Source organism: Panthera onca, chromosome B3 (genome assembly GCF_046562875.1).
Source record: "Panthera onca isolate mPanOnc1 chromosome B3, mPanOnc1 haplotype 2, whole genome shotgun sequence".
Classification (NCBI taxonomy): domain Eukaryota; kingdom Metazoa; phylum Chordata; class Mammalia; order Carnivora; family Felidae; genus Panthera; species Panthera onca.
Genome location: NC_138344.1, coordinates 71,157,005 through 71,182,973, shown reverse-complemented (window position 1 = coordinate 71,182,973; position 25,969 = coordinate 71,157,005). Strand labels below are relative to the sequence as shown.

Below are 25,969 nucleotides of genomic sequence, written 5' to 3'. Positions count from 1 at the left end.
AATACAATCTTGGTATAAGTAGAAAGATACGGAGCAGAGGTTGCTGGGTGGCTCAGTTGGTTGAATGGCATACATCAACTAAGGTCATGGTTTTGTGGTTTGTGAGTTGGAGCCCCACGTCATCTGCTGCTATCAGCCTGTCAGCGCAGAGCCTGCTTCAGATCCTCTGTTCCCACTCTCTGCTCTTTCCCTGCTTGTGCTCTCCCCCCTGTCCCCCCAAAATAAAAAGATACAGAACAAAAATATACATGCAATTAAGTTGAGACTAGTATGTTTCCAGGATTTGGGAAAGAAACAAGTTTATGAACTCAAAGTGATTTATAGAGCCTCTCTTGAGCTACAGGTATTGGGTTAAGTTGGTTTGCCGTGGTGCCCTTCCTTGAAAACCAGCTCTTAGCCACCCTTTGCACCCTCCTCCCCCTCCTCGCAGACCCCATGCTCCAGATCCTGTTTGGATTTACTTTTGGCAACGTGTTTGGAATGTATCTGGCTCAGAATTATGACATATCAAACCTGGCTAAAAAACTTGAAGAAATTTAAAAGGGACTTGGATACCAAGAAGAAACCCTCTAGTTCACGAAGTAGACTCCAGCCCTGCCTCCTGGATATACTGATTTCTGCTGTTCTTGAGGGCCTCCTTACCATCCGAACCAAAAACTTTTGTTTTAAATTCCCGCCTCCTCGATTTTCCTCTCTGCTAGATCCTGTGTTGCTTTACAGCACAAAAGGGCCCACAGGTTAAGAAGTACCCTTTTCTGGGTGGGGCACCTGGGTGGCTCAGTCTGTTAACCATCGGACTTCGACTCAGGTCTTGATCTCTTGGCCTGTGGGTATGAGCCCTGCGTTGGGTTCTGTGTTGACAGCTCGGAGCCTGGAGCTCGGTTTGGATTGTGTCTCCCTTCGTCTCGGACCCTCCCCCACTCACGCTCTGTCTCTCTCTGCCTCAAAAGTAAATAAACGTTAAAATTTTTTTTAACGTTTATTTACTTTTGAGGCAGAGAGAGCGTTAGTGGGAGAGGGGCAGAGAGAGAGGGAGACACAGTGTGTCAGCACAGAGTCCCTGCGCAGGGCTCGAACTCAGAAGAGGTGAGATCATGCCCTAAGCTGAAGTCGGACCCTTAACCTACTAAGCCACCCAGGCGCCCCAAAGCTAATAAATAAATAAATAAATAAATAAATAAATAAATAAACGAAGTACCCTTTTCCAACATCATCACCTCTGCCATTCCTCCTTGCAGCCACTTGGGATGGCCTAAGACTGGACTTATGGTACTAGATTAGTAAATGTGACCTTTAGTAATTTTTTCTTTATTCTTTGGGATTTCTACTAGCTTTTTTTTTTTTTTTTTTTTTTTTGAAGAAAATTGATGACTTTTGTATAGCTGATCTGTTATAAAGCTGACTTTACAGCTTAGCAATTATAGTGGGTGTTTAAACATTTGGTACTAAATTATGGTTTTTCAAAGTAATTAAAATTAATGTCCAGAAGCCAGTTACTCCTAAATTATCCAATTGTTGTCAGGCAGCTGCATGGTTGCTAATTTAACCAGTAAGTCAGTTTGCTGCCCATTAACTGAGAAACTATGTTCTGAGAGCTCTGTCAGAACTATTGAGTTTAAAAATATGTAAAATAGGGGCACCTGGGTGGCTCAGGGCATGATCTTGCGGTTTGTGAGTTCCAGCCCCGCATGGGGCCCTGTGCTCACAGCTCAGAGCCTGGAGCCTGCTTCAGATTCTGTCTGTCTCTCTGCCCCTCCCCCACCTCTCTCTCAAAGATAAATAAACATAAAAAAATTAAAAATAAGTAAAATAATGGCCTCTGTCCTCCATAGAATTCAGTCTCGTATGCATGTTTTTCCTTAATGATGTCTTTGATTTGGCTCTTTTTGCTCAAAAGAATCATATTTACTTTAAGGCATTACAGGTGCATTTGATATTACATGATAGATAAGTGACACGTTATCTATAAAGGAAATTTTATGCCTTTTCACATTGAGAAATGTGTTTACGTTATAACTTTATAGTGATTCTCATAATAAAACTGGAGAATTTTTGTTTTTTTCCCTGAAATCATAAATTACCATTGTGATTTGCCAAATTTATAATTTGTCCAATTTTTTTTAAATTAAAAATAACGTTTGGATACATGTAAAACCCAAACCAACCAGCTCCTCTACTCAGGTGCAGGTAAGCCTCCAGTGCCCTAGATGTCGCTCTGGCTCCACGATGAGGGTGGGCCTGAGTCTCTGTGGTTACAAAGTTGGGGGCGGAGAAGCCGAGGCTGGCTGGGAAATGATGGCTGATGAAGACGAGGAAGTCAAGCAGATCTTGCAGAAATTGCAGGTGGGAGTCATAGGTTAAAATCTATATGTGCTTTTGTTACTCGGGAAGAAGGGGGAGTCCAGTTTATATATTACCAGCGAATTACTTGGCGCATGCAGGACGCTGCATGTGTTAGTGAGGTTACTATAACAACTCCTGAGGGTTCGCCCGCTGGCGGAGAGGGGAGCCTCCCCTGTTACGGAAGGGGCGCAGCGGGGTGTTGGGACCTTCTGCTGCTGACCTGCGTGCACTCAACTTCACTCCTGTTTGGAAGAGGATTTGTTGCTCCTAAGTTTATTCTTGCGCTTCTAAATTTATTCTTCAGCGTTCTTACGGAGTTTTGTTTTGTTTTGTTTTGTTTTTCCGATTCACCCATAACAGATAGTATACACATGTATGTAGCAGATCTGCAGGAGCTATTATCATGTATTGTTTTCATTCCCACAAAGGCCATTTCTTTACTACTTCTCTGCTTTGAAATTGGCCATTTCTTTACTACTTACCTGCTTTGAAATTGGCAACAAGCACAGTAATAGCTTGCACCCCTTGTATCCTGGTTACTCCTCTCAGGACTGCACGGTTTTGATTCTTTTGCACACTTGCTATTCCAGTTTGGGGTCTGATGCAGAGGGTCCATACTCCACCCAGTTCACAGTTGACTGCAGTTGTGAGGAGGGCTAGTCTTTTGTACTTGGTAGGTATGAGCTAACTGGTTACTTGCTCTTTACCTTATTTCCATGACCCAGTATTTTCCTTAAAACTCAGAAACTCAGTTCTTTGTGTTCTAAGACAGCCTGAAATTTAAACATTAGACCTGTGACAGGTTATACCCTGACTAAAGTCTTGTAATGCAAAAAAAGTTTAAACATTGGTGGCATTTATTTGTTTCTTGAGCCTATTAAAATAACATTTTTTAGAGTGTGAGCTTTATTTTACTTCCAGTTGACTTGGATTAATTTATTTTCATTCCCTGCCGTGACTCGCTGAAATCAGAGATTATCAATCCTGGCTCCATATTAGAGACGTTGTATATATGTATTTGCATACAAATAGAAAAAAGTCTGAAGAGGTATACTAAACAGTAGCTATCCCTGAGGTTGTTCGGGGTGATTATGAGGAATTTCTTACTTTGTATTTTTTACATGTACATACTTGAATTTTAGCACCTTACATATATTGATTTTTCCATGAGACAAAAAGTTATTAAAAATGTTCACTGCAGTGGGGCACCTGAGTGGCTTAGTTGGTTTAGTGACTGACTCTTGATTTTGGCTCAGGTCGTGATCTCACAGTTGGTGAGATCGAGCCCGGCGTTGAGCTCTGGGCTGACAGCACACATCCTGCTTGGGATTCTCTCTGTCTCCCTCTCTCTGCCCCTCCCCTGCTTGCATGTGCTCTCTCTCTCTCTCTCTCTCTCTCAAAATGAATAAATAAATATTAAAAAAGTGTTTACTGCAGCAAAACAAAACTAAACAATCTCATGCATATTTGCTTTCACAGCTAGAATGAGACAATGAGACCCTCTCTAATTAAAATTCCTAATTGGCAGCCATGCTGATTGCAGGACAAAAGGAATTGTATTGTAAGTTTTGCTGAGAACTGTCTTTTCCTGGGCTCATTTGTCGTAGATGGACTAAGCATGTATGCTGGGAGTACCTTGGGGTAGGTGGGCAGGAGTGGTGCAGGAATGGAATGGGGGGGAATGGAGTAGAGGAGAGGAAAAAGATAGTGATGTTACTATTTATGGGAATGGTGGTACATTTTGATTTCTGCCTAAAAAGGGAAAAAGGAATGTAATAAAAGGATATTTTTCAAAGTGTGTTTTATTTTTTTTTTTATTTTTTTATTTTTTTTTAAATCAAGAAGCCTTTTTATAAAATTGCTTAAAAAGAATAATACACTTCTAGATAAAATTTACATAATATAATTTGTTTAAAATACACTGTAAAAAAGAACACTAACTTGTAAAAGACATAGTTTTCTCTTAAATGGTTAGAATTGAAGAGCTTTTGCCAGGCAGCAGGACAAAATTTTATTGTATAGGCCAATGGCAGAATTCTGATAGGGTTTTATTCTATAATATTCCAAAGATAATAAGATACCTGATAAATGATAAGCCATGGGTTCTTTTTATTTTTATGTTTTCATTTTATGTTTATTTCATGGGGTGGGCTACTCTACACCTTTCCCCAGGTAGGATCTGTAATTGCACAAAGTGTGTTTTATAGACCATTTTCATTTCAGCCATCTAAAGTGCTTGTTAATAGGTGATTTGAGTTCTGCGAAAACTTCTAAAACCAGAATCTGTGGGCTGTGTCCTGAAAATAGTGCACACAATAAAATTTGAAAAATATCGCTACTACAGAGGATACTGTCCATTCTCTTTGCTCTGGGTGGGGTTTTAAATTAAGTACAGCACATAACCTGTTGGTTAGAGACAGGGATGATTCATTAAACCATTAAGTCAACATTTTTTTTTAAAGTGTTTATTTATTTTTGAGAGAGAGCACAAGTGGGAGAGGGGCAGACAGAAGGGGACAGAGGATTCGAAGCACGCTCTGTGCTGACAGCAGAGAATCCAATATGGGGCTTGAACTCATGAACCATGAGATCATGACCTGAGCCAAAATCAGACACTTAACCAACTGAGCCACCCAGGCGCACCTCAGTCAACATTTTTAATGAGGGCCTATCATGTCCCAAATCCTGTTGTAGTGCTTATGTATAGTTCTGAACATGGGAGACAGGAGATTAAGACCCTCCCATCATGGAGCTTACATTCTAGTGGTGGAGACAGACATAGGCCACATAATTTCAACTGATAAGTACAATGGGGAAAAATAAGAGTGTGATTTAACAGTGGGCAAAAGTGGAAGTGGTTACTTTAGTTTGGGGAGTCATGGAAAGCCTCTCTGAGAAGTTGATATTGAACTGAGATCTAAATGATGATGAAGAATGAGGCATGCAGAGATCTGGTGGAAGAATGTCCAGGCAGGGGGAACAACATGTATAAGGCTCCCAAGGTGGGACTGAGCTTGCTGAATCTGAAGAACTCCATGAAAGCCAATGTGGCTTGAGTATTGTAGAGGGGAGAGTGAGAAGTGAAGTTTGTAGCAGGGTGAGTAGTCTGAGGTCAGATCGTACAGTCTTCTCAGCTGTGGTTAGGAGTTCGATTTTATTCTACAGTGGAAAACAGAGAGTTTGTGAGATGATGTATATATTTGTAAAGTCATTCCAACTATAATGAGGAGAATAGGAGATAATAGAAACAAGATGACCAGGTAAGAAACTATTGCAATAGTTCAGGCAAGTAATGGTGCTGATTTAGCCCAGGATATTACTAGTGGGATGGAGATAGGTAGATGGATTTAGTTGTGGAGGTAGTTACGATGTGACAGATGTGTTGTGAATTGTGTTATATATTTCTGCTGCTGTTCATTTTCAGGAAAGAACAGGTAATGGAAAAGCTTTGGTGTCCCAGGAAGACTCAGAGACAGAGGTATTTAAAATAGGAAAGGGAACATTTACTTGGGAAGAATACAAGAGAGCCAGAAGGTGACTTGACAAAAACAAAACAGAACAAAACAAACAAACAAAAATAGGAGTATTTGAAGAAACAAAATCCTGGAAAAACACCAAGGTTCTCAAATTGGTCTGTTTGTTGTGGAAAACAGTGGCTCTCACATGTTTATCGTATTCACAAAGGTCATATATTTTCAGATACCAGCATAGGAAAAATCAGAGATCAGGTTATTTTTGTCAGGAAGCCCAGTTTTCAGGGGAAATTTCAAAGTTTTATACTCTGGAGGCCAGTCCCATATTGGATTATCTTATTAACTTTTTGTTTTATCTCAAGTTGCAAAGTGTTTCCCTCCTCTTGACTATGGTATATGAAGTGCTTAGCCATACTGGAAGCCCTGCTGGGGCTGGGAGAGAGACAGCTGTCATCATGGTGCACAGACTGGCACGGAACTTCACCAGAGTGGTCCTGGGACAGTGGCTACTTTTCTTCATGACCTGTGCATTTTGGTGGACCTGTCCGCCTGCCTCTTGTGTCATTCCTAGTGAGATAGAGAATCAATAATTCTAGCCCCCAACTGGTATGGCCAGCCAGTCTCAAATTTCCTTGTCTGCCGTTCGCTCTTCTTTTCCACAGAAATCTTGAGTAAAAGGTGAAAGATTTACACGATCTAAAGAGAAACCAGAGCATGGTGTTCTCTCCTCTTAATGGTACCCTTTTTACACTTCCTAGGAACTGGTGGATCAGCTCTATTCGTTTCGAGAGTGCTATTTCGAGACACATGGTGTGGAGGATGCTGGAAGGAAGCAACAGGATGTGCGGGAAGAGATGGAGAAGACCCTGCAGCAGATGGAGGAAGTAGTGGGTACGAGTTGCAAAAGAGCATGGAGCCCCCGGCGGGAGGCTAACTAACGTGCGGCAGAGTTTTGCTCCCTCTCTGTAAACTCTGCTATATTGTTTGTGGCTGTTGCAGGATGGTACAACAGAATATTTCTTCTTTTTTAAAAAAAATTTTTTTTCAAAAAAATTTTTTTTTTTGAGAGAAAGAGCAAGCGAGCAAGCAGGTGAGGGGCAGAGAGAGGGGGAGACACAGAATCTGAAGCAGGCTCCAGGCTCTGAGCTGTCAGCATAGAGCCCAACGCGGGGCTCAAACCCATGAACTATGAGATCATGACCTGAGCCGAAGTTGGATGCTTAACCGACTGAGCCACCCAGGCGCCCCAACGGAATATTTCTTCTAAGGGCCACTGTGTAGGATGGCAGCCTACCGGTCCTCTAGACAGTGTTTTCCAAAGTTTGATTATAGCGAATGCCATGAAATAAAAGAACATATTTTTTTCTGAGACTGTTCTTCTTTTTTTTAAAAAAATTTTTTTTTTTTTTTTTTTTTAATGTTTTTATTTTTGAGACAGAGAGAGACAGAGCATGAATGGGGGAGGGGCAGAGAGAGAGGGGGACACAGAACTTGAAGCAGGCTCCAGGCTCTGAGCCATCAGCCCAGAGCCAGACGCGGGGCTTGAACTCACGAACCGTGAGATCGTGACCTGAGCTGAAGTCGGACGCTCAATCGACTGAGCCACCCAGGCGCCCCGAGACTGTTCTTCTTAATTGACCTTTCTGCTTCTAATTTTTTTTACTTCCAAATTTTTTATATAATGATCATGCCATTATCTTTCTAAATATTTCTTCCTGCATTTAGTCTTATCCTTTTGTTTGCCTCTTTGCTCAAGTGTATTCAAAGATTCCTGCTGCTGACTGGTTAAAGTCTCAGCACCTTAATTTGGTATGAATTAAAATGGTATTCAAGTCTCTATTGTCTGACCAGTTCTGTTGTTTGTTTTCTTCTACTCTTCTCTCTGCCTACTTACTTACAGAGGAACTTTCTGTTTCTTTTGGGTTGGACTATCAATTCTTCCTTGAACATGCTACAGGGGTTTCTGTCTCTCTGTCTTGGTTGACATAGTTTTCTCCTTTTCACTTTTTAAAGCTCATTCATTGGGATATGCCATATGCCCCTTTTCATTGTTGTTTTAATTTTCCACGTATATGCTTTGTTCTCTCTATCGGCTCTCTACCAGAGGGGCAATAAGCCCCTCCAGGGTAGGGATAATGCTTTCTTTGTTACCCCATTACCTAATACAGTACTCTGCATATGGTAGGCTTTCAATAAGTGGTTTGTTCATACAGATTTTCTTCAACTGTTTCATTCCTAGGGCTGACCTGAGGTTATTTCTTGAGAGAAAGTGTCCTGGTCTTATCTGTAAGATTGCCTCAGTTTTTCCAATTGCCTTTATCTTTTTCCCCTTCCACCTAGGTTCTGCCCAGGGCAAGGCCCAGGTTCTGATGCTGACTGGGAAGGCACTGAATGTGACTCCTGACTATAGCCCTAAGGCTGAGGAACTTCTGTCCAAGGCTGTGAAGCTGGAGCCCAAGCTGGTGGAAGCCTGGAACCAGCTGGGTGAGGTGTACTGGAAAAAAGGGGATATTGCGTCTGCCCACACCTGCTTCTCTGGAGCCCTCACCCATGTGAGCCTTCTGTTATACTCTTGGAAAACACAGATGGGAAAGATGAGATTCTTTTGGTTCTATGAATTTCCCTAGGATATGAATACCAGAATAGAACTATACTGGAACTAGGAGAATGAAATCAGAGGGGAGGGAGAGTCGGAGCAGACCTGGATGAGGAAAATAGGGCCAGGGGACTGAGAAAGGAAGAAGATGATGGGATCAGGTTCAGGGATAGATGAGAGGTGAAGAAAGATTAACAACCAAGTTGATCCTTGTAGATAGGGGTCTAAGATATAGACGGCAGTAAGAATTAAGATGAAAAATTAGATTTAGAAGATTAAGATGCATAAGAAAGGGGAAATAGAATCAGGAAGGGTGAGTATGTGTCTTCTCCATTTGCAGTGCAAGAACAAAGTCTCCCTTCAAAACCTGTCCATGGTGCTTCGCCAGCTGCGGACTGACACTGGAGATGAACATTCTCGTCATGTAATGGACAGTGTCCGACAGGCTAAGTTGGCCGTGCAGATGGATGTCCATGATGGCCGTTCCTGGTGTGAGTGCTCTCAAAAGAAAAAGGTCTCCAAGTTTCTAGAGCAGTGGTTCTCAGTATGGCTACACTCCACAATCATCTGGAGCCCAACCGTTGAGTCTGGTTCTAAGTGTCTTTGTTTTGAAGAAGCCGGAAAGGTATTTTAATGAGCCACTATTCTAGGAACTCTTGGATTGTTTCATCTAAGAGAAGACACTTACTTGCACATAAGCAAGGCAGGACTTTTGTGCAGTCTGTTCAAGTTTCTCCTTTGGGTCTATGTTTGCCTCTTTATCCTAGTGGAATTTGGGGTATACTAAATATAGTGTTATCACTGGATTTTGTCAGATGTGGGACCTTTCAAATAGACCCTTGAGGGTGACCAGAATAAGTTATATCTTGAACCTGGGCTCTGAGATGATTCATCACTATGTATCTCAGTTTTTTCTCTGCTTAGGAGGGGCAGGATGGCTGGAGTGGGCTGGAAGTGGGTGTTTCGCCTCTCCTAGGTACAAGGATAGAGCCAGGTGGATATTTTCCTTCCTCAGATCAGTTAGGCTCTGGTTAGATAGTTTCTGCCAAGGGCAGACCTTGTTAAGAACAGGGATCTCTGGTGTAGTTCAGAACAGTTCTTTCTCCCCTTCCCCTTGCTGGAAGTATGAGGGGATTTTTCTCTGATACTTGCTGTGGGAATCTGGCTGGTTGAAGCTTCTGGAGGTAAATCTCACAGTATTGTGGGGGCCTCCTTATGACCTGGACCTGTCATAGACTCTTAAGTCTGAAGTTCTTTCTTGTCTGGCGAGAAAATGGGACGCAGGATTAAAAGTGAGAGATGGCTAATGTCTGGGAAAAGACAACCTGGTATAAGGGTCTTTGCCCCGTTTTTTTTTATTAGGATCAGAAGGCTTACAAACATGGTGATGGACGTGCACAAAGAGACAGTCTGTGTGTGAACATTAACTCATGGACGTGAGGGAAAGGGGGTCTTGAAGATATTCGGGGTTAGGGGTTTGGGTTAATACAAAACAAAATCCTGGCACCAAGTGGAAGGTTGTATACAGCAGACAGGGGGCACCACCTCTGTTTATCTTAGGTAGCCTAGGGGATGAGACAGAGCAAGTAACCTCAGGGTTAACAAGGCACCTTTTTCTTTTGCTAATCAGCTCCGCTCTGGGCAGCTTCACCCACAGGCAGGCAGCAGTCTATAGCCCTAGTTACCTGTTTACCTAACTTGATCCTTCCCTCCTGTGAAAGCAGCTTTCTGCTGTAGTGCTAAATTGGGGGGCGCTTCTGCCCTGAATATCTAATCTTGGTTATTTCATATACCTGTGTTCTGTATTGGGGCCTTCGTCCTGCCCTCTCTATACTTATTTATCTAATCTTGTTTACCCAAACTTGGGTGTGAACATCCTATGGCTTTGTAATTCGTTACGCCTTGTTAACCCATTGGTGTAAGCCTGGGGAATTTCTAAGTTTATTGCCCCACAGGGACCCCTGGAGTTTCTTGCTCCCAGACTTGTCCACGCTGAACCTCCAGCACTTTGTCAGTTACAGTTCAGGTGTGCCTACCTCAGCACCGGGTCCTGCAGCTCGTGAGTGTCTGCCCTGGTCACTCCCTGTGTTCGCCTGACTCTCTCCAGTTTTAGGGGCAGTGGTTTGCCCTGTGTCGTTCCCTGTCTTCTGGATCCAAGAAGAGTTGAGGATTTTTCAGTCTGTCAGGATGGAGTGGTAACTTCCAAGCCCCTTACACAAGGAGCCGGAAACCCTTTGTTTCTCTTTCAGATATTCTGGGGAACGCATATCTTTCTCTTTACTTCAATACTGGCCAGAACCCTAAGATCTCCCAGCAAGCCCTCAGTGCCTATGCCCAAGCAGTAAGTATTTATGGTCACCCCGGCCAGATGAATAGAGGTAGGAACAGCAGTTTCCATGTGGCTCTTTAGCAAGCAGCATGGGTGGTCATTAGTGGCGTTCAGTGTGTGTGGTTTTGCAAAGCTGTGTATGCAGGGGTGACTTACTTCTTCTTAATTTTTTTTTAAGTTTGTTTTTATTTATTTTGAGAGAGAGATAGAGAGCAAACGGGAGGGGCAGAGAGAGAGGGAGAGTGAGAGAATCCCAAGCAAAGCTCCATGCTATCAGCACAGAGCCCCCCATCGTGGGGCTCAAATTCACGAACCAGAAGATCATGACCTGAGCCAAAATCAAGAGTCAGACACTCAACTGACTGAGCCACCCAGGCACCCCTATACCTTCTTATAACTTGAGTATTAGCAACAGCCTGCAAGGGTGCCTCACTGCTAGACAGCTCTTTGAACTATCCAGGTTTCCTGTAGGCATGTATAACCAATCGCAGAGCCCATCCCAACATGTTCATCTTTTGTAGTGGGGAAAAAGTCTATATTAAAATAATGCTTATTGGGGCGCCTGGGGGGCCCAGTTGGTTAAACATCCAACCTTGACTCAGGTCATTATCTCCCCACTTGTGGGTTTGAGCCCTGTGTCGGGCTCTGTACCTAACGACAGCTCAGAGCCTGGAGCCTGCTTCAGATTCTGTGTCTCCCTCTCTCTGCACCTCCTCCACTTGCACTCTGTTTCTTTCTATCTCAAAAATAAACAAACATTAAAAAAATTTAAAGTAAGGCTTATTAATATTTGTGTACATTTTTAAAGAAAAATGAAAGCACTAATACTTACGTATAAATTAAGTGCTCTCCCTAGATTAACCATGAGATACTGTGGCTCTGGATTTCCCACAGGCTACAATAGAAAACAGCATATACCCCATTCTGCAGTCATTTCCTTGGGATTAATCCACTGGAGTTCCTGCTTTGCTTAGGCTTTCAGGCTGTTTTTATATCAATAGCCACTTACATGGGGGTTTCCTTCAGGCGTGAGAGTCTGGCCACTTATTATTAGATGCTTCACATTGGCCTTCTGACCACTTTTGATTTAGGCCTCCTATACACTTTTCTTTTTTTTTTTTTTTGCTTTCTTGCTTCTCTTGACATAGACTTTTGCTTTTTAATTTACCATTACTTATTTTGTTCTGTGTGGCAGAATAAAGAATGCACCTACCTTATATTCATGTTTGTAGTTTAGGGACTGGCCTTTTTTCAATCAGGGAGCTTTAAGGCAGAGGAATTATATTTTAGTCTTATTTCTTACTTTGGTGAGTGTTTACATTTTAAAAAATAATAATAGTATAGTTTTAAAAAATTTTATATTTGGCTTCTGCTAAATTGTTGCTTTTAACTCTTAATGTTGTTACCCAACCATAGACATATTTGAGCCAACCATTTAAACAATTAAAAAAAAAATTTTTTTTAGTGTTTATTTATTTTTGAGAGAGACAGAGTACGAGTGGGAGAGGGGCAGAGAGAGAGGGAGACACAGAATCTGAAGCAGGCTCCAGGCTCCGAGCTGTCAGCACAGAGCCCATGTGGGGCTTAAACTCACGAACTGCAAGATCATGACCTGAGCTGAAGTCAGACACTTAACCAACTGAGCCACCCAGGCACACCCAACCATTTAAACAATTTTAATTCATGTGTTTGTACTTTTGTAATGTGCTAGGCAATGAACATAATTAGAAAAATACAACGAATATAGCCAGGAACATAGCAGTTTCTTCACAGCACATCTGTTTACACTTGCATGTGGTTTCTGGCCATCAACGTATGTATGTATGTATGTATTCATTTCTTCATTCATTCTTTTTTTTTATCATTTTTTTTCTTTTAATTTCTTTAAATTCAAGTTAGTTAACATACAGTGTAGTATTGGTTTCAGGAATAGAGCCCAATGATTCTTCACTTACATATAACACCCAGTACTCATCCCAACAAGTGCCCTCCTTAATGCCCATCACCCATTTAGCCCATCCCTATACTCACCTCCCTTACAGCAACCCTAAGTTTGTTCTCTGTATTTAAAGGTCTCTTATGGTTTGCCTCCCTCTCTATTTTTATCTTGTTTTTGGTTCCCTTCCCCTATGTTCATCTGTTTTGTTTCTTAAATTCCACATATGAGTGAATCATATGAGATCTTTCTTTGACTTATTTCACTTAGCATAATACACTCTAGTTCTATCCACATTGTTGCAAATGGCAAGATTTCATTCTTTTTGATCACTGAGTAGTATCCCATTATGTATATATACACCACATCTTCTTAATCATTTGGACATTTGGGCTCTTTCCATAATTTCTGGCCATCTATTTAAATTAGAGAATCAGAATTTGACTTTCTTTTTTTTCTTAATAATTTTTAAAAAAATGTTTATTTTTGAAAGAGAGAGAGAGTGAGTGAGTGTGTGAGCAGGGGAGGGGCAAAGAGAGGGGTCAGAAGATCCAAAACCAGCTCTGTGGTGACAGCAGATAGCCCAGTGCAGGGGCTCGAACCCATGAATTGTGAGATTAAGACCTGAGCTGAAGTTGGATGCCCAACCGACTGAGCTACCCAGGCGCCCCCAGAATTTGACTTTCAATGGATGCTTTAAGGGGGCTTGAATGTAGAAACATGATTCTGCCAGTATTTGGAGCTGGGCTTGTGGGCAGAGGAAATGCTTTAAAAATAAGTGAAATTTCTTTTCTAGGCTTTCCTCATTTATACCATTATCTCACTATTAAAAAATTTTTTTTATCAGAATGCTTTTACACATTTATTTTATCTGTATACTATTGCATGGATAAATTATAATCATATTTTAATATTTCATGTACACATAAAAACCTCATTGAGGTGTCAGGGACTGAGTAATATACCACTCAAGCAGTTACTCTATAAAAAGGTGGGTGTAGGTAACATTTTGACAAGGAAGAGGTCTAGGGCATGTTGACCATCCTTAAGAGTGAGATAGGATCCACTGATTGTCTTTCTCTCTCACTGTAGGAGAAAGTTGACAGGATGGCTTGCAGCAATCCTGATCTTCATCTGAACAGGGCAACGGTAAGACGAGTGGGGTAGTGATCACCTGAGTCAAAACAGTGACATCTGGGTCTTAGCCTGGGAAGATAACTGGATATTCACAGGGACAGGTTGAGTACAAACTTTGAGAAGAGAGCCAAATTGTTTCCAGGAAGAGCTGGCTCAGTTTGACTTCAGTGTCTGATGGAGTGTCTGGTGGGAAAGGAGAAGGGTCCGAGGCGGTGGGAGGGGTACATAGAGGATGGGAGGACAGTTTAAAAGAATTTTCTGAAATATTCATTATAAGTATACAAATAGAATGACTCACTATCTGCAGCTTAGCTGTTTTAGAATTTGGAAGTTTGCTTCTTTGAAGGGATGCCATCTTTGGGGTTCGTGATCACCTTAGCCAGGATAAAGGACGTAAAGCATTGCTGTTTATTCAGATTATTCATTGTAGAGCAGGAGAACAACTGGCAGAAGGGAAACAGTTTCTTTCTTTCTTTCTTTCTTTCTTTCTTTCTTCCTTCCTTCCTTCCTTCCTTCCTTCCTTCCTTCCTTTTTCTTTCTTTCTTTCTTTCTTTCTTTCTTTCTTTCTTTCTTTCTTTCCATGTTTATTTATTTTTGAGAGAGTGAGAGCCAGGGAGGGGCAGAGAGTGAGAGAGGGAGACAAAGGATCCAAAGCAGGCTCTGCACTGACAGCAGAGAGCCCGATGTGGGGCTCAAACCCATGAACTGTGAGATCATGACCTGAGCCAAATTTGGATGCTTAATCAACTGAGCCACCCAGGCGCCCCGGAAACAGTTTATTTCCGTAGATTGCTAGTGCATTGTGCCATTACTCCCCTCGGTGTAGTTTGTGTTAAATATACATATAATTGGGAGGTTTTTGGTTACTTCTTGTGCAGTTACATAAATACGAAGAGAATTATGGGGAGGCCCTGGAGGGCTTCTCTCGGGCTGCAGCACTGGACCCTGCATGGCCAGAGCCCCGGCAACGAGAGCAACAACTTCTGGAATTCCTGAATAGATTAACCAGTCTCCTTGAGAGCAAGGTAAAGTTGTCAAAAAGCCAAATCGTACTTTTATCCTCCTGACCCTGTGGATCAAATAAAATAAGAAAAGACTAGGCTTCAGTAGTAGTGATGCTACCTGTAGAAGTGGGTAGGTGGGTGTAGGAATAGGTTTGCAAAGAGAGCAGACTAGCTTCCAGCTTCTTATCTATTTTTCCTTTTTTGTAAATTAAAAAAAAATTTTTTTAATTTCCAAAAAAAATATTTTTTTAAGTATTTATTTTTGAGGGAGAGAGGCAGAGACAGAGTGTGAACAGGGGAGAGGCAGAGAGAGAGAGGGAGACACAGAATCCGAAGCAGGTTCCAGGCTTTGAGCTGTCAGCGCAGCTGACTTGGGGCTTGAACCCACAAACCTGTGGGATCCTGACCTGAGCCGAAGTGGATGCTTAACTGACTGAGCCACCCAGGTGCCCCATCCTTTTTTTTTTTTTTTTTTTTTTTTTTTTTAATTTAAGCCCAAGTTAGTTAACATATAGTGTAATAATGATTTTAGGAATAGGATTTAGTGCTTCATCACTTACATATAATAACCAGTGCTCATCCTAACAAGTGCCCTCCTTGATGCCCATCACCTACTTAGCCCATCACCCACCTCCCTGCCATCAACCTTCAGTTTGTTCTCTGTATTTAAGAGTCTCTTATGGTTTGTCTCCCTCTCTATTTTTCTTATTCTTGGTTCCCTTCCCCTATGTTCATCTGTTTTGTTTCTTAAAATCCATATATCAGTGAAATCATATGGTCTTTCTCTGATGGACTAATTCTGCTTAGCGTAATATACTCTAGTTCCATCTATGTTGTTGCAAATGGCAAGATTTCATTCTTTTCGATTTTTTTTTTTTTTTTTTTTTTTTTTTGCAGGGAAAGGTGAAGACCAAAAAGTTGCAGAGCATGCTGGGAAGCTTGCGCCCAGCCCATCTAGGCCCTTGTGGTGATGGGCGCTACCAGTCAGCCTCTGGGCAGAAGTTGACCCTGGAGCTCAAGCCCCTGAGTGCACTACAACCCGGTGTGAACAGTGGTGCTGTGGTCCTAGGAAAGGTGGTATTCAGCCTCACCACAGAGGAGAAAGTCCCCTTGTGAGTTTGTTTTCCCTTTCCTCTTTTTCATTCTTTTGAATTGGTCTCACTTGGCCTTTCTTTGACATTTGAGGACATTGTTTGTGGTCACAGATTAGTGAGTTCTGCTTCCCTCTGTGACTGTCTCATGAGCAGGTATAGTTGAGGTGTATCTAACAGTCTCTCTGTAGATTCTGTCATCACCCATTTTTTTCTCTGAGCTTGGTGCTCTGTGGATTCCTACATCCATAGCTGAAATTGAACTGCTGTGTTTTTTAGAAGACAGAAGGAAACCTTGAAATTCTCTTGCCTCTTTGTGTTTTCATGATCATAGAAGTTAAAGGAGGAAAAATTTTCAGTCCTGTTTGGACTTAGGTATGACTAGGCAGTTCCGAAAGGTTAGCTTTGAGTTAGAATTTAAGGCCTGATGGGGATATTGTCTCAGATATTATTTAACAAATATTTATTGAGCATCTGGTATACGTGTGGTAGGGAGTGAAATGTAAAGGATCCAAGTGAAGGTGCTTACAGTCTAGTAGAGGATATGAGTTAAGAACATTCACCTAGAAAAAAAAATGTTCTTTAAGGTTTAATTTTTTTAAGTTCTCTCTGCACACAGCACAGGGCTCGAACTCATAACCCTGAGATCATGAGTTGCATGCTCTACTGACTGAGCCAGCCAGGCACCCCTTACTTAGAAGATTTTAAAAATTTTTTTTTTTTTCAACGTTTTTTATTTATTTTTGGGACAGAGAGAGACAGAGCATGAACGGGGGAGGGGCAGAGAGAGAGGGAGACACAGAATCGGAAACCGGCTCCAGGCTCCGAGCCATCAGCCCAGAGCCTGACGCGGGGCTCGAACTCACGGACCGCGAGATCGTGACCTGGCTGAAGTCGGACGCTTAACCGACTGCGCCACCCAGGCGCCCCGAAGATTTTTAAGCCTTGAAAAATTAGGGTTTAGTCTGTGCCATCAGTCCTGGGTCCTTCACTCACTTCCTAATCCCTTGTCGACTGGTTTCCTTTTTCTGTTTTCTACTGGATTTGTTTTTTTCTAGCCTCACCAGTGTCTGGTCCAGTGGCTTCCACTATGTGGTTCCACAACACTGTCTTATCTCTCACTGTTTATTCCCTTTCATATCCCTTCTGCTTCATCCAAACTGAAACACTTCCCATAATATGCCCGAGTTTTCTCCATGGTGTTTTCTAGAGACATATGGGTTGAAGAGCAAGAAGATGGATGAGAAAAGTTTTGTTAACTAGAGCAGACCCTAGAGCTAAGAGGAATGAGAAGGAAATTCAGACAAAGGTGGATTTTAGGGGGCCTTGAGAACAAATATTTTGTCACTCCTTGGTTTCTCTTCTTCTTAACTTCTAAATGTTAAGTTCCAGGAGGACTCTCTTTTCTCTCTTTACCAGGATGGCAAATAGGTGCTAACTTTTATCACTTGGCAGCAGCTGCCCAAGTTACTGTGTAGAAGGATTCTGAGGCTTTGATTGGATTCACCAGGAGAATGTTGGGCTTGATTGCAGGTTGGCTATGAATTCAGATGTGTCAAGTGATGGCATGTGTACCAGTTCTTCACCATCTCATTTATAGATCATCTCTTTTGGTGATGTCATATAAGCCCAAGGCTTTGGCTGCCTTCACCATACTCACAGGTGGATCTCCAGCCCAGGCCTCATTTCCAAGTTTTGGATTCGTATATCCAACTGCCTCTGGGCTCCAATCAGAAATCTCTAACTCAGTAGGTTCAAAATTACTCACTTCCTCTTTCTCTCTAAACTGTTTCTCCTCCCTGCATTCCTTGTCAATCGGTGGTACCACTTCTACTCAGTCTCTTAAGACTTCTAGAAGTTGTTCTAGAATTCTCCATTCTCCTGCATTGTGGTGCTCACCACGTCCATACATTTGTTTTGGGTTTTTTGGTCCCTACCTTTCTATCTATACTGACTTAATATAGCTCCTTATTGCTTCTCCAGACACATCTTCTGACTCCTTGTTTTCCTCCAGTGTTCCACAGTGCAGAGAAATATTTCCCAGATGCAAAACCGACCATCGCCATTTCTTATCTAAAATCCCTTACTGCTGCTGTGGTACTTTTAGGATAAAGTTTGAACTCCTTAGATTGGCTTAGCATGCAAAAACCCTTCATAATTTACTCCTTGTCTGTCACTTTCCCACTTGTGCCTTTTGTTACTATCATGGGATTATTTTGTGGGTTTCAGAACAGCTATTTTTATGCCTCTGTGCCTTTACACACTGTTCCTGTGTCTGTCTGGGTAATCCTTTTACTGCTTCTTGATATAGATAACATTTTCCCCCCAACATTTATTATAAAAATTTTCAAACACAGCAAAATTGAAAGAATTTTACAGTGAGTATCTGTGTACCCAACCACCTGTATTCTTCTACTATTTTACTATACTTGGTATATCACATGTCTATTTATCTGCTTATTTATCCATTGATCCATCTTATTTTGGTACATTTAGAGTAAATTGTAGAGATCTATATACTTTCCTCTGAATACTCCAGCGTATAGTCATTAACTAGAGTTTGGTGTTTTGTTTTGTTTTTTACAGTTTTCTTCTTTTTATGTAAAAATTTACATAGAGTGAAGTATACAAATCTTAGTGTACATTTGCTGAGTTTTGACTAACACGTACAGCTTTGTAACCCAAACACCTGTCAAGATAGAGAACAGTAATTACCAGCACCTCGGAAAGTTTTCTCATGTTCCCTCCCAGTCAGTCCCTGTTCTCATTCCCTCAGAGGTTCTTTATTTCTACTGAGGAGTAGTTTTCCTTTTTTAACCCAGATAATTTTTCATCCTTTACAATTCAGTTTGAGGGTCTCCTCCTCAAGGAAATCTTCCCTGCCTTCTAGTTTTGAACATTTCTCCTCTGGGTTCCCACTGTCCAATCTTTGGCCTCACTGAACTCATCACAAGGGAAAAACTATTCTGGCACCTGTCACATTTGTCCCGTAAGTGATGGTTTAACTGTCTGACTCCTGCTTGACTGTAAACTCACTCATAGCTGGATCAGTGTCTTATTGCTAAGCACAAAGCTTGACGCATAAGAGGCATTCAGGGAAAGTTTGTGGAACTGAATTAAATTGACAGTGATGGTGGTTAGAGAGTTGGAAGGTTGTGATGGTTAAATTGATAGACCAGGAATAATGTCACAGCTGCAACATTTTGAGCTGGTTCATTATTATTTGTTGAATGGTCTCAGTGTGCAGATGTCTCAAGTTCTTGGTCAAGTGACAGACTGATGAGTCCTGTGCATATGCTTTAAAGATATTACATATGTAAGACAAATGAGGACTCAGATGGTAGATGATGGTACCTGTCTTAAGTTTTCTAAGTAACTAACTGAGAAAGCATTTGTTAATTTTGCTGGTATTCTAAAACCACTGTTTTTGCTTTTCTTTCCTGCCTGCTTTCCTCCCCACCCTTCCCTTAACCTGTCTTAACCTGGCAGTACATTTGGCCTGGTAGATTCAGATGGACCTTGCTGTGCAGTGATGGTGTATAATATGGTACAGAGTTGGGGAGTGCTCATTGGGGACTCCGTAGCCATTCCTGAGCCCAATCTTCGGCTTCACCGAATTCAGCACAAAGGAAAAGTGAGTGATGGCCAGGATTTTTTCCCAGCTTATAGGCTCTGAAAGTGGGACCAAGTTTATCTCTTTTAATAAATACGTAAGGTAATGCATATATATATATATATATATATATATATATATATATATATATGTATATGTATATATGTGTGTGTGTGTATGTGATATACACACATATTTCCATATATGATGTATATACTTTTTTTACTAAAAAGGGAACCTATTGGTAAACAAGAATTTAAAAAATGGACTGGACAGAGAAAAATACTGTATGATAACACTTATATATGGAATTTAAAAAACTGAACTCATGAAAACAATAGAATAGTGGTTACCAGTGGCTGGGGTTGTGGTGGGCAAATTGGGGTGATGTTGTTTAAGGGTGCAGACTTGGAACTAGTAGGTAAATAAATCCTGGAGAGCTAATGCACAGCACAGTGATTACAGACAACAGTATGGTATTATATACTTCAAAGTTGCTAAGAGACCAAATCTTAATTGTTCCCACAACAAAAAAGCAGTGGTAACTGTATGACATGATGGGGTGTTACCTAACACCATGGTGGTCATATTCCAATATATAAATGTATTAAATAAACATGTTTACACCTTAAACTTATACATGTCAGATGTCAATTATTTCTATAAAAAATTTTTTTAAAAATGGACTGAAATATTATCACTCAGATATTAGTTTCTTATATATACCTACAGTCTTTTTTCATAAATATGTATATATACATATATACATTTATAAACATATTTATAATTATATGTTTATATATATTATTTATAGTATATACATATATGTATACGTATATATATACATTCATATGTATATTTTTAATGAGTGGAATATTATATGCAATGTTTGTGAACATTTCCTGCAGTTTAACATATTCTAACAGCATTGTTTTGAATTGACACACAAAGGTGGTGATGAAGATGATGATGACAGTTAACATTTCCTTAACACCTTAACTGACTGCTAGGTGCTGGGTTAAGAGGTTTATTGCCTATACTGGCTCATGTAATAAACACAGAAATCTTCTAAGAGTAGCAGTTTTACCACTTTTTCACCATTTAGATCAGGGGTTGGCAAACTGGCCTATTGATCAAATCTGACTCCCTGACTGTTTTGTATAGTCTGTGATATAAGAATAGTTTCTATATTTTTATTTATCTGTTTTTTTTTATGTTTATTTATTTTTGAGAGAGTGAGAGACAGAGCACAAGCAGGGGAGGGGCAGAGAGAGAGGGAGACAGAAATCTGAAGCAGGCTCCAGGTTCTGAGCTGTCAGCACAGAGCCCGATGTGGGTCTTGAACTCATGAACTGGAAGATCATGACCTGAGCCAAAGTCAGATGCTTAACTAACTGATGCACCCAGGCTCCCCAGTTTCTATATTTTTAAATGAAAAAATTGAAAGAAGAATAATAACTGGTGATACATGAAAATTATAGGGAATTCAAATTTCAGTGTCCAAAAAGTTAATTTGTTTGGGAACAGAGCCACACTTATTTGTTTACTCTTGTCTGTGGTTGCTTTTTGCACTATGGGGTCAGAGTTGAATACTTCTTCTGTGACAGAGACCATATGACCCACAAAGCCTAAATTAATTATTATTTGGCCCTCTACAGAAAAAATTTACTTCTCTCAGATCTAGATTATTTTTAATTTTTCCCAATTATAAAGGCACTGTAGTAAAAAAATTTCATATCTGCCTATATCCATGATTATTTACTTAAGTGAATTTCTAAGGTAGAATTCTGGTTCCAGAAGGTATGCAGAATTCTAAGACTTTTGATTCATATTGTCAAGTTATTTTTTGGAATGTTGGACTAGTTAATACCAACAGCAGATGTAATTGCTTCTTTGTAGTTTTCTTTTCAAGTCTGGGTAGAAACCTTTGAAAAATTAAATGCTGATTTTACATGAAAAAATACAGCATCAGTATTGTTTCGCTTTGGTTTCTTGATTATTGGTGAGGTTGGACATTTTATCAAGTTTATTGGCTGTTTATATTCCTTTTATAAATTGCCATTTTTTTGTCATTGCCCATATTCCTGTTAGGATATTTAAAAAATTGACTTATGAGAACTGTTTAATTCACGTCTTCACTTTGACTTAAAAGCGCCTCCTTCACAACTCCCAGTGGGACAATAGTTTTTGGATGAAGATGTTTTAACAACATGTTTTATGGTCTAAAGTACATTTGAACTGGTAAAGTGGGCTGTCTTTTCTGTTATTATTGGAATGTCTAAACAACACATTCTGTTTCTTCCCCCTGATAGGGAGGAAGAAGGGAGAATTAACTTGAATTTATCTTTGGCAAGTTAATTTAGGGCCTTACAAACACTGGGACTAAGAGTTTCTCAGGCTTCTCGCCGGTGGCCGTGTGTGTCTGGTTTTCATTGTCAAAAGACACTGGGACGGGCAGATTCTGTGAAGGCTGGTGGTATCCTCTAGTTAGGCAGCAGTGGCACCTGTCATTTTTCAGAGATTTGCTCCATTCTTGTGGTGAAACTACTGGCATCTTACCTACCCAGACTGTCCTTCTGAAGATTGAAAACTTGGGGAAAATTATATCCCCTTTGTTAGGGGATATATAAAAATAAACTCAGCTTTATTTATTTGATGTGAGATGAAGGGAAGGAGCGTATATACTGAGGGGATAGGAAGAGGGAGAAAGTCACAGATGTGTATCCCTGTGCTTCCACCTTAGGATCTGTAATGAACCTCTGTCTGTCTGTCTTTTCTAGGACTATTCCTTTTGCAGTATTCGTGTGGAGACACCCCTCCTGCTGGTGGTGAACGGGAAGCCCCAGGGCTCCAGCAGTCAGGCCGCTGCCACAGTGGCATCACGGCCACAGTGCGAATGACCGTCCTTGACTTGTATGCTGAAGAAGGAGCGGAGGCGAGAGGATAAGCTCAAGAACCTCAGCAGCTGGGCCAGCTCCACCCAGTGACTCAGCCAGGAAGGGGGGATGTTGTAGATGATGACTTTCCCTTCCCCTGCCCTGTAGGACACTTTGTGTCTCGTCTTTCTCTCCTGTTCACATGTTCAGGTTCTCTGTGGCCACACACTTCCCTGGTGTAATCTGTCCTGCCTCTTTCATCGCTCTTCTGTGTTTTAGGCAAAGAGCATGGAATTGGTAGAAGTGTTGGCATCTTGCCGTGGGACGGAGTCCCCACGGCTTTCGTTCTTGCCTCCTTCCTGAGCCTCATGTGTATATATCATTGCAGTATTTATTGCTAAGGGAGGGGGCTTGGTTTTTTAATGGCTTGTTTTTTTTGCAACTTTTATTTTATTTTTAAACATTAGGTCCTTCCCCTTCTTTGGGGCTGGAACAGAATTAAATTTGTTTGGAGAAAAAATACTGTATAGTTTGGCTTCATTCTCTGCAAGCTTAGATTTTGGTTTTAGGATCACTTCAATCCATTGTTGTAATCCTCCCCCCTCCACCTTTTTTTTCTTTACACTAAATAGTTTATTTCTCTTCCAGTTAAAAGATTTCTGGCAACAGGTATCCCAAGGCAGGAATGGCAACTCCACAAAAAGTCACTGGGAAGCAGCTTCCAACCATTTTCCCATTCTGTCATCCTTGGGGGTGGCCCTCGTGGTGCAAGATGGCAGCAATATTACTCGAATAGTGTTATTAGGCTGAAAGACCAGAGAGTGCCAGATACTCAGTTTCTTTAGATTCTAGTGATACATTTTGTAATAGTTTCTCATAATACCCTTGAGGAAAAATGGGAAAATGTGAAGGAGGATTAATAGCTAACTGATGGCTGTAACCAGAGAGTACATTAATGGATACAGATAAATTTGGAAGATTTCTGGTGATCTGGCTCAGGTCTTTGTACTTGTCTGGTCCTTTTGAACTTCATCAGTGACTTGAATATCATTGGTGGCTTATTCATTCTATGAAGAATCTAAAGCATAGAGGAATCCTCAGAGAATGGGTAATAAAATCAGCATCTATCTATCTAAGAATGTTATAAGGGCTGAATCTAAGATAAAAGTTTGAAGTCCATTCTTTTGGTCTGAAGAGGCCAACTTTCCAGGTGTATCTTTAGCATTATGTATGAAAAATTATCGAGAATTTTTTTAAAGTATATTTTTGTTTGAGCGCATGTCTGTGCGTGTACGAGTAGTGGTGGGGGTGGGCTGAGGGGGAGTCGGGGAGGGGCAGAGAGAGAGAGAGAGAGACAGAGGGAGAATCCCAAGCAGGTTTTGTGCTGTCAGCATGAAACCCAACATGGGTCTCAAACCCACAAACTGTGAGATTATGACCTCAGCCAAAATCAAGAGCCGAACACCTAGTGGACTGAACCACCCAGCTGCTCCAAAATTGCTGAGAATTTTAGTAGATAAAGTTAGTATGAGTAATCAATATGATACGGTTGCAAAAACACTTTTTTGGCTGTACCAATGAATCTGTAGTAGCCAAGGAGAAGAGGTCTTGTTACAGTGTCTGTCAGACCACATGTGGAGCTTTGTGTTCAGTTCTGGGTGTTGATTTTGAGACCTATAGTCATGGAAGAGCAATCAGGAACTTGAAAGGGTGTAAAATATCTTGAGAAGTGGTTGAGGGCAACTGGGGAGAAAGTGGGGCTGGTGCAATGTGTGTGCATTAGAGTCAGTAGACAGATGAGACCAGGTAACCATTTTCCTTTTACTCAAGTCCTGAGTATGGTTTGACATACTTTGTGTACGGCCAGGCAGTAGAAAAATGGCCAGTAGTTGGTAGAGTGAAGCAGAAAAGATTCTATGATGAAATACATGGACAAGTGAATATGCAAAACATGTATGTACAGTTTAAAGAGTGATTAGAATATCTGAAAATGTCCACCTGGCTTCAAAACTAGAACATTAATTTGTATCTTAGAAGCCCTTGTGTTCTCTCTATGATCTCATTTGTTTTCACAGTTATATAATCTCACTGATCACACCATAATTTAGTTATTCTGTTAAAGGATGTTTGGGTTTGTTTGTATCAAGGAAGTACATTATTAATATCCTGCATGTGTCCTGATAAGTAAGTGCAAGAGTTTCTTTTTAAAAAATTTTTTTTAATGTTTTTATTTTATTTTGAACGAGAGACAGAGTGCGAGTGGGGGAGGGGCAGAAAGGGAGGTCTCTGCGTCGGCACAGAGCTTGACATGGGGCTCCAACTCAGGAACTGTGAGATCATGACTTGAGCCAAAGTCAGATGGACGTTTAACTGACTTAGCCACCCAGGCACCCCAAGAGTTTCTTTTATAGCAATGATTCTCAGAAGAGTGGTCCCCAGACCAACAGCATCAAGACCACCTGGAACTTCTTTTAATGCAAAGTCTTAAGCCCCAATCCATGAATTAGAAACTCAGGGAAGAGTCCAGTAATCTGTGTTTAACAAACCCTCTCTGGGATTCTGATGCACACTAATGTGTGAGAAGCACTGTTCAGAGTATTAGCATGAGGGCAGAATTGCTGGGTCTCAGAATATACACATGCTCAACTTTTTTGAGAAATACCAAACATTTCCAAAGTGGCCGTTCCAATTAATGTCTCTACAGTCAGTGGATGAGTCTTCCTAATGCTCCTTACTCTCTTCTATATTTGGTATTTGTCTTATTTTTTAGGGACCACAGATTTGGGAGGTTTGAAAGATATCCCTCGTGGCCTTAACTTGCGTTTCTCTCACTACAAATGGGTTTGAGCATATTTTCGTGTATTTATGAGCTACTAATATTTCTCACAGTGAAAGGACTATTGTGTCTTTGACCGCTTCTTTACTGGGTTTCAAATTGATTTGTAGGACTTATCTTCGTACTAATCTTTTGTCATTTTATGTGCTGCAAACATCATCTAATGGTTGCTTTTGTTTTGTAATCTCTGCACTGGATCTTTTGTTTAACAGATCTTAATTTCAGTGTTACTGAATTTAGCAGTCTTTTATGGTCAGTGCTGTTTGTGTTTTAAGAAGTCCTTTCCTGTCCTGAAGTCATAAAGATATTTCCCCTCTGTTGTTTTATGCTTTCATCTTTTTCTTTCATTATGACATTTCTTTATGTTGTGGTGTAGGTATATACTTTTTTTCTTAATGAATAATTAATTGGCCCAGCGTCTTTTATTAAGGAATCTATCTTTTAACCACTGATATTTAAAGCCCTATCTGTCTTAAACCAAGTATGTATGTGTGTGTGTGTGTGTGTATGTGTGTGTTTGTGTATATCCATGATATTACATATATATGTAATATGTGTATTATATATTTTTTTGTTTTATTTGTTTCTGAGGTCTCTATTCTGATATTTTCTGATCTACTTGTTTATTTCTATGCCCATATTACATCATCTTATAGCTTTATAAGAAGTCAGTATCTGATCAGAGAAGCTCCTTAATGTTGTTCTGAGCAAGCAGCCCATTTACATTTTAGAATT

General features: G+C 40.7%; 1 protein-coding gene across 1 annotated transcript; it reads left to right on the top strand.

Moving 5' to 3' along the window:
- The first annotated feature begins 2,264 nt into the window (after positions 1 to 2,264).
- Positions 2,265 to 22,948, top strand: TTC5 (tetratricopeptide repeat domain 5). Its single transcript, XM_078448432.2, has 10 exons — positions 2,265 to 2,343; positions 6,575 to 6,707; positions 8,157 to 8,368; positions 8,753 to 8,903; positions 10,662 to 10,753; positions 13,770 to 13,826; positions 14,693 to 14,839; positions 15,716 to 15,930; positions 19,399 to 19,543; positions 22,303 to 22,948. The coding sequence occupies exons 1-10, from the start codon at positions 2,293 to 2,295 to the stop codon at positions 22,420 to 22,422; spliced, it is 1,323 nt and encodes a 440-aa protein (XP_078304558.1). The 5' UTR covers positions 2,265 to 2,292; the 3' UTR covers positions 22,423 to 22,948.
- The last annotated feature ends 3,021 nt before the right edge of the window (positions 22,949 to 25,969 follow it).